Source organism: Fragaria vesca, linkage group LG5 (genome assembly GCF_000184155.1).
Source record: "Fragaria vesca subsp. vesca linkage group LG5, FraVesHawaii_1.0, whole genome shotgun sequence".
Taxonomy (NCBI): domain Eukaryota; kingdom Viridiplantae; phylum Streptophyta; class Magnoliopsida; order Rosales; family Rosaceae; genus Fragaria; species Fragaria vesca.
Genome location: NC_020495.1, coordinates 17,032,087 through 17,040,690, shown reverse-complemented (window position 1 = coordinate 17,040,690; position 8,604 = coordinate 17,032,087). Strand labels below are relative to the sequence as shown.

The 8,604-nt window shown below is 35.9% G+C and overlaps 1 protein-coding gene across 1 annotated transcript; it reads right to left on the bottom strand.

Moving 5' to 3' along the window:
- Positions 1 to 1,259: 1,259 nt before the first annotated feature.
- LOC101299190 (mRNA turnover protein 4 homolog) lies at positions 1,260 to 4,302 on the bottom strand. Its single transcript, XM_004299933.1, has 8 exons — positions 4,211 to 4,302; positions 3,845 to 4,010; positions 3,415 to 3,505; positions 3,267 to 3,325; positions 2,708 to 2,768; positions 2,476 to 2,566; positions 2,316 to 2,392; positions 1,260 to 1,773 (listed from the first exon to the last, which is right to left on the bottom strand). Exons 1-8 carry the CDS (start codon positions 4,236 to 4,238, stop codon positions 1,657 to 1,659), a joined length of 690 nt encoding a protein of 229 aa, XP_004299981.1. The 5' UTR covers positions 4,239 to 4,302; the 3' UTR covers positions 1,260 to 1,656.
- Positions 4,303 to 8,604: the final 4,302 nt, after the last annotated feature.

Sequence of the window (8,604 nt, the reverse complement as noted above, 5' to 3'; positions counted from 1 at the left end):
GGTCTATTGAGTGAATAATAATTAAAGTAATTAATTGAAATATATGTCAATAAATAACTAAGATTATGTTAGGAATTTGAAACGAGATCGAGTGAGAAAATGTTTATATTGAAAGTAAAAGGGAGGTGTAGAGAGAATGAGAGACATACTGAACAAATTTAGAGATCTCAATAGCCGCACTCATTCGTCAGACTCTAATTGTAATTGTTTGAAAGAGATTTATCATAAACCAAAATATGTGAAATTTATTTTGATAAAGATTGATTCTAAAGAAAAAATTGTTGTTGTACAGATTATGACCCTCTTAGGTAAGATTTCTGGCTACGCCACTGATTGTGATGTTCATGGCTATGTTCCATCTGATATTGCTCATCTTTTCAGACTTAAAAAGCTTGGTTTTGTACGAGTTGAACCTCCATATATTGGTGTACGTGTGATGTTTATATCTCAAGTGCACACATCTTCCTATGTTTCTAACGTCAGTTTCCAAGCTTTTATGGTAATGCATATACTTTTCTTTAATTGTTACAGGTCGGGAAATTGCGGTAACAGGCCTGATTGTTTTTTAATGCATATTTATAAGAGTTGAGGGACGTTCTTCCAGGCAGGTGCGAGTAAGGCGTACCCTTTCACTCCGAGCTTCTTGCTTTGCTGGCAATATAGCAAAGTCCCCTCTTTGAGACCGATTGTTTGATGTTGACACAGGCCTTATAGCAGCAGGGAATCGATCTATCCAGCTTGGGTGTTTTCATTGCAGAAGTGAGATATAATATTTTGTGATAGAATTGGTAAGCTTAATAGAGATTTTTTTTGCGGGGTGATTCGAATGAGAAGTAAAAGTTTCATTGGTGGTCTGGGAACAGCTCATATGAACCAAGCTATGTTAGCCAAGGCTACTTGGAGGCTTTTTCAAAATGCTTAATGTCCAGTTTGTAACTGGGTGTATAGGTATTGGTGAAATCGTATAGGTAACTGGGTGGTATTGGTGAAATCCTAGATGCGGGTCTCTTTTGGGTCTCTTTTTGGAAGTTCAAAGATACATAGGGGTCCAAAGCAGCAAATGAGGAGCCAAAGAGCCACCATAACGTTAATCAATCATGATCCGATTTGCATAATTTTTTCTAAAGCAAGAACCCATTGAAACAGAAGGTTCTTCAAAATAAGCAATGGCTAAGGTATACCTGTCGCATATGAAGAACCAAAATCGAACAGGATACATACAGTTCACAACAGTAGGGATTAGTTGTCAACTCAATTATAACCAAAATGGATCACCATCCAACCGGATCAACTCATTCATATTTTTGCTCGCTCACTGCAAGGGTCGACTGAATTACACCAGCAGATCCTATATGGATGGACAGTAGTCCAGTAATTTGAAACCACACGACACCAATATTTCTTGTAATAACTAGCAAATTAAACTTTTACAAGTTCCAAGGTAAATACAATAGGCCAAATCATATTCACCAAAAATTCAAGTGCAATTCGCTACAAAGTACGGCCGAACACAAAAATGATAAACCCAGGGTCAAAAATGGCCAAAGGTAGCACACCGTTACATATCTCGCAGTAGTGCAAACATAACATTCCCACCCCCCCCACCCTGGTCCCATTCGCCTTCCACTAAAATACATGTTGATTTCAGATCAGCATCTATGAGGATTCTACACCCGAATCACTTGGTCCAGGAACATAGAGTTCAAATTCACCAGGGCTCCATCTGCAAATTAAATGGAGTCGGAAGGTAGCCGTCTTCGATCCCAACGAACGCTGTATATATATTACCATTACTGCACATTAGTTTCTCTAAGGGTCCCTTTCTCTAATATCAAATTTCAACAAATTCAAAAACTAGCAGAAAATCATAGCAACAGCCGCAACAAGAACAGTTATGCACAAAGTCCATCAATAACAAATATAAAGCAAAAAATAATGGGAAAAAGTTTGATGTACTTGAAACCCTATCAATAACACAGGCAGCGGTAGGATGAGGCACACGCTGAAATTTTACACAGGCCAATCAATCAGAGCAAATCATGGTCAATGGATCAGCCAATGCAAAAAATATTACAGTGCATGCAAAAGCGTTTTCGGGCCAATCCATTCAACAACAATAATGGGCAAGATAAGCAAACAAAGTCGTACAGGTAAACTAACAAAAAGATATCCACACACACAAGAGCAAGTAGAACTTCAAAGTAAGACCGCTAAGGACATCATTAACTAGTAGGAATAGAAAATCCTTTCGGCATAAGGAGCACAACACCAAACAATGGAACTTCATAGTCAAGCAATTCGAGAATGGAACGAACCAGTATACGAGCGGACTCAGGTGACAAAGGCTTTCCTTGCTCACAAACAACGTAGTCAGCAACAAGCTCCACAACACCTACAAGCAGAAACACAAAGATGGGTAATCATTGCCTTCTGTTACATGCATAAAAAGACTAGCAAATAAATGCAAATAGGTACCTCTGTTCAAACGAACAGGCATCCCTTGTTTCCGTAGAAATGGCTCCATCTCATGACTGAACATCTCCAAAGGACCTTCCTGAAGCTCGACCTGAACGATTTGAATTGAGACTCATTTCAAGAGATCATGCGGAGATAATTGAATGCTATCAAGTAGAGTAGTCCCAAGCCAGACACAAGATCAAACTTATACGCCCGCTCTGATCTACATAATTTACACACAAATAAATACCTTCTCTGTTGCAATGCTTCCTGTCCTTGCGAAATCATATTCTTCATATTCATTAAACAGCCTGAAAGAAGAAAAAAAATTGAACATCAAGAAATTTAAATCAGAATACATGGGCACATTTAGACTTGAAGATTTGAGAGTTAAACATGAGCAAAGGATGGAATTCTTAAATCTTGATACAGCTTGAGTCTCCCCTACCAGATCAGAAAATCCTTGTGTTGAAAATTAACAGAAGTACTCTAATTCTTCACCATGCCAGCATGTATCTAGTTGGACTTGGCTTGTAGTTTCTAAATTGGACCTAGGGGGCAAGTTCCTCTAATTACAAACAACTCCTCAATCCACATTTTTTTATAATAATCATTAACAAATTGCTTGAACTGCTAGTAAGTTATTCTTATACAGGAAAGTAATTGACAAAAGGCAAAAGTAACCATTAAGATGGATAACATCAAATATTCCCAAAGCTTGTGAACATGTATGTCACTGGAATCTACAATACATTCCTCCCAGAATCCTTAAGAAAACTGTTCACAGATATCAAAGCTTAAATGTCTACCTCTCAACCTCTTCCTTTGGCAAATTGGTAAAGCAAAGTCCAGCATTTCCATGGAGAACCTAAGGAAGATCAACAAACTGTTTAAGAAAAGAAATGCAACCAATTTCAAGAGAGGAAACTAAATACATGAGGTGCAAAAAAGTCTCACCTCAGAAACTTTGTGAAGTCCGCTTTTGATCTCATCAGATTCAGATCGGCCAAGTGCAATTTGCATGACTTTGTTGGAACCAAGGAAAAATCTGAGCAAACATAAAACTAATCATGAGACACATGCACATATTGAAGACTACATGAATAAGAAATTTTAGACAACGTAACTTGGAAAAATTGCTGTTGGCAAAATTGCTTTACAGCAGAGCACTTAAAATTAGGGAAATAGAACATCCAATTTGATTATGGAGAAACACTGACATGCCATCAGAGTCAAAATACCATTACACATAATGGTGTAGACACATGAATATTAGTGACTCAGAGCCAATACATACTACATGATCAACCCAATTGACCTAACTCAGCAGAGTCAATTTCAGTACCAAACTGAGCATCTCAGAGGCGACACGAAATTAAAAACTTACCTGCTGGTTGATTTGAGCTGGTCTCTGAACTCCTTGAATTTTAGATTGCGCATGTTCTCAAAAGAGAAGACATATACTGAATTGTAATCTTCGGCAGCTTGTTTGATCGTATTCACCACAGCTTCCTTGTGTTCCCTTCCCTTCCTTTTTGTCTTGGATAATGTAACTGCACCCAAAACCCACCAAACCAATCAGACAAACAATAACAAATATTCACAAGACCAATCATTTCAGTTGCTGAGCTAAGGAGAAGTTGAGGTGAGCTTATCATTCATATCAAACTCATGTTCATAAGACCCAAAATAAGTTCTAAGCAATCATATACAATTTCAAATATCTGTGTTTGTAGAAGACGATATGGAATACCAGGCCTATCGCGCTTAGACTTGGGCATGGTGGTTAGGGTTTTGGGCGGCTTCTGCTCTCTGCTTTGCTTCTGGTCTTCTACTACGAGCGGCAAAAAGGAGTTTTGATACCGCGTAGCGACTAGGGTTTTAACTGAAACCCCAACGATGACGGGTCGGGTATTATCATTATGCGACTTTAGGCCCAAACTATAACGGGTTCTTCTCATATAATATATTTTTATGGGTGTTCTCGTAATTTAGAATGACACTAGACACTGGCCTTAAAGACATTAGCCTCTTGAACGAAAATTTGCAGAAATGATCTACACATTAGTACAAAGACTGAACCGTTAAGGTTGAAAAATGTGATCAAAAAGTTAGTCTAATATTCAATTCCTCATATAAGTCAAAAAATGAATTCCTAAGTGGAAGGGTCTTGTATACACACACATACATACAAGGTCATTCTATTAAGGGATTTTTTTTTTTGGGTCAATATAAGGGATCGATTATTAATCCAACTTTTATTATCTATCAACATCTCCACCGTTCAACATCTAAGTAAATATGAGTATATCATTTATGCAAAATGTCAACTAATATGTACCAATTCTGCGAAATATAAACCATTCATGCTTAATTATAATTTTAAATCACAGTTTTAAGTACCTTAACGATCACGAAATTGGCTGAAAATTTACATAAATGATCTAATTATATAGAGCTACAAAGTGAACGGTAGCTTTGGTAAAATGTGATCAAAAAGTTGATGTACTGTCCCGTACCTCTTATAAGCCAGATTAAGAAAGGGCGTCCGTAAAAGAGCTAAAATGTGGACGGACACGTGTCATTCATTCACAAGTTCTTTCATTTTCATGTAGGTCCCTCCACTCACGTCTCTTCCTCACTCTTCTATATCGAACTAAAGAGCTTTTGACTATTTTGTACGTGCTCTCTCTTCTCTCACCCACTTTCCTCTGCTTCTTACCCCTAAATTTTTCCCTCGATTGCCTCTGTGTCAGATTTGATCTTAGGCTTTCATGGCTGGATTAATCTATATTCGCTCTCCAATTGAGTGTGGCTAACTAAAATTTAAGGAGGTGTTGTGGAGATCTATCTATTTGATATTTGGAGAGTTAATATTTTGGGTTTGATCCTGATATTTGTTAAATTGAATGTTGTTATTAGATGTTTTTGGTGACAAAAAATTCCTTTGAGGATTTTCACGCACCAATAATTATGGACTGGAGTGGGTGCTCACCCAAAAACCCTCCGACGCTCAAGTTAGAAACACTCTTAACTCAGTAGAGAGAACCAGGATGGAATGAGATTTCTTACCCAGTTATGAAGCATACTATTTATAAGTGAATAGCTACTTGAGATGCAAGTAAACTTGCATAACAAATAACCCATAACTCATGCGTCAAGTCATCATAATTACCTGCTTTTATATCTATATTTACTCACTCACTTATGATGGAGGATTAATGACAATTATAGTTGCATTTAAGGCGGTTAATTATTGCACACTATTACTATGCCATGTCACTTCATTGTCGACATTTACCGTCATGTTAAGACTAAAATAAGGGTCTTCATTATGGGTCTAAAATAATTTACTACCCCCACAGATAATCTTGAAAGTGTTGAGGATTAGAGATACATGCATTTTAAGAGTGTCAACAGGGATGGCCTTGTGAGAATGGTGGGTGAGTGGAGGATTGGAAGGAATTCGAATTTCGTATATGCCTTCTCTTTCTCGATGAAAATATATGACTATTGAGGACATAGAGAATGATCTACATGCCTTCTTTTTCTAGAGGATTCATCTTCACTTCATTTCATCTTCGTCCGCATTTTAGCTCTTTCACATATGTCTTCTCTTGATCCGGACTGTGTTTGTGTGTGTTTAGAGAGGGTCATCCTTACTTTAAGAATTTGAGGAGTTCTACTATTTTACACTAGTAGATGACTTCATTTAAAGATTTTAATCATTGATCCTCTAGATTCATATGCAAGAACCATGTCTACAAAATATCAACTAATTCTATAATCATTTGGTCATTCAAAATGACGTAAACAATTGTAGGTCATTAAATAAAATAAAACAAATATTTTGCTAATCAAATGGTTAAACATTTTCTATTTTGGCTAATTTTTTTGTAGGATTCATATGTGGGTAGGTAACTAGGGAATGAGTGGCTTTGATTATCAAAATACAAGCTAAAACTAAAAACATCCTCACTTTGAGGTTGGCATGCAGAGAAGGGTTGAAGAGAGCAGTAGAACAAAGTTGGCTCGACATTGAGGTTGAGAGTGATTATGAAGTTCTGGTGGCGGCTCTGAATGGTGAGAACAGTGACTGCTTGGAGATTAGTCGGATTATTGAAAATTGTCGTGCCTATTTGATTTTATTGAACAGTAGTGTGGTCAGACATATCAATCGCAAAGTAAATAATGGTGCTCATAGGTTAGCCCATTTTGCTAGTTATAATAATGTAGTAGAGCTAAATGTTGATTTAGTTCCTATTTTCTTATAAGATGTCCTCTATGAGGATTCATGTAATGCTTCTAGTGCACTCCGAGGTAAAGATATTACATCCCCCTTGGTGGTACACAATTCTATTAATATTAATAACGGGCGTGGGACTGAGCCTCTTAGGTAGGCTGGGTTCCAAACCCCTTTATAAAAATAAATAAAAAAAAATTAAAAAAACAATCCTCATTTTAAGAGTTTAAGGATGTCTCTCTCTAGAACCGGACTCTCCCCTTAATTTCGATGTGGGAGCCTTGTTCCCTTCCTTTTGGTGAGCCTTTCTCATTTCCTCTTGTACTTTTATTTATTTCTTTATTTATGTGACATTATTTTTATCATGGGCGAGTCATGAGTGACTCGGTAAAAAGCATATTCTAAGGCTTCCTAGCCAATAGAATTCCTTAACGATCACTAAAGTTTCTGAAACTTTGTAGAAGTGATGGAGATGTGATTTTGTGATCGAAAAATTTATCAAATGACTCATCTCTCATATAAGCCACAATAAAAGATCTTTTAGTGAAGGGGCCCTCTATACCATTCACTATATAGACATATGAGTAGATCTTTTATGTAAAATTTCATCTAAATTGATGATCTTTAAGGTTTCGAATTCGCTTAAATCAATAGATGGATCAAATTTGCCAACCTGAACCGTTCATACAAATCGCTGTTTTGATCACCTTCTTCATCGTGCTTTATTTACTTATTCATTATCTATGCTTAGTAAAAAAAAAGCACCAGCAGCAAACACTAATTAAGAACATGATAATGAAACTTCAAACTTCTCAAACAGTTACATTTTCACGCATTAAGATCATGATAACAACTCATATACCGAAACACAACTTTTGTCATAGACTCACAAGAAGAAACAATATAACATCCAAGAGACAAGAAAAAAACGATAATATAATATTTATAAGACAACAACATATATGCCTTATCAAAGAAAAGTTTTTTTTTTTTTCACTACCAAGAAAATGTCAAGCTGTATAAGAAAGTCAAGAACACATGGAATTACGTAAGAAATTACTAGTTTAAATTACTAAGACAACCTTAAGCAATCCTCCAAAGACTCTTAAAATTCAATAATATAACCTAATCAAATTGTAACATTTTTAATAATTATCATCAACAGAAAAGTTTCAAAAGCAAATAGAAATCATTTTCTAAAAATTGGAGAAGACTCACATTTTCAAAAGCAAATTAAAAAGTTTGATGCGTACGTGTTTAAACAGGATGTAATGAAAAATACGAATATATATAGGGCCCTTCCGATGAGGGGATCTTTATTTTTTGTCACTTTTAGAGATAAGCCCACACCATTAGATATGTTATTTAATGAGGTTTGATGACTGAGATTAAAATAAAAACTTAACACTTATGTCAAACATCATCAAAAATAAATCAAACATTTGGATGACTTAACGATCATCAAATTTTCTGAAAATTTACAGAAGTGATCTACTCATGTACACTTACAAACTGAACGGTGGAGATGTAATTTAGTGATCGGAAAGTTTGTCAAATACTCTATCCCTAGAAATGAACAAAAAAAGAGATCCCCCATTAGAAGGGCCCATATATATATATATATATCAGTTCTTATCCAGAGCGAAGCTTCACTCTGAAATTAATGCGTGAAGTTTCTTATTTGACTAACTTTTCGGTCATATTTTCACATCTTCACCGTTCAGTTTGTAAAACCTAATGCATACATCACTTTTGCAAAATTTCATCTAATTTGATGATCATTTGGGTGTTCGTAATCGTGATTTACACAAACAGTTTTGGTTAGACATATTTATGGTCTGTTCATTAATGTAATCTAATTCGGTACCTAAACGATCATCAATCTGAATGAAATTTTGTAGGAA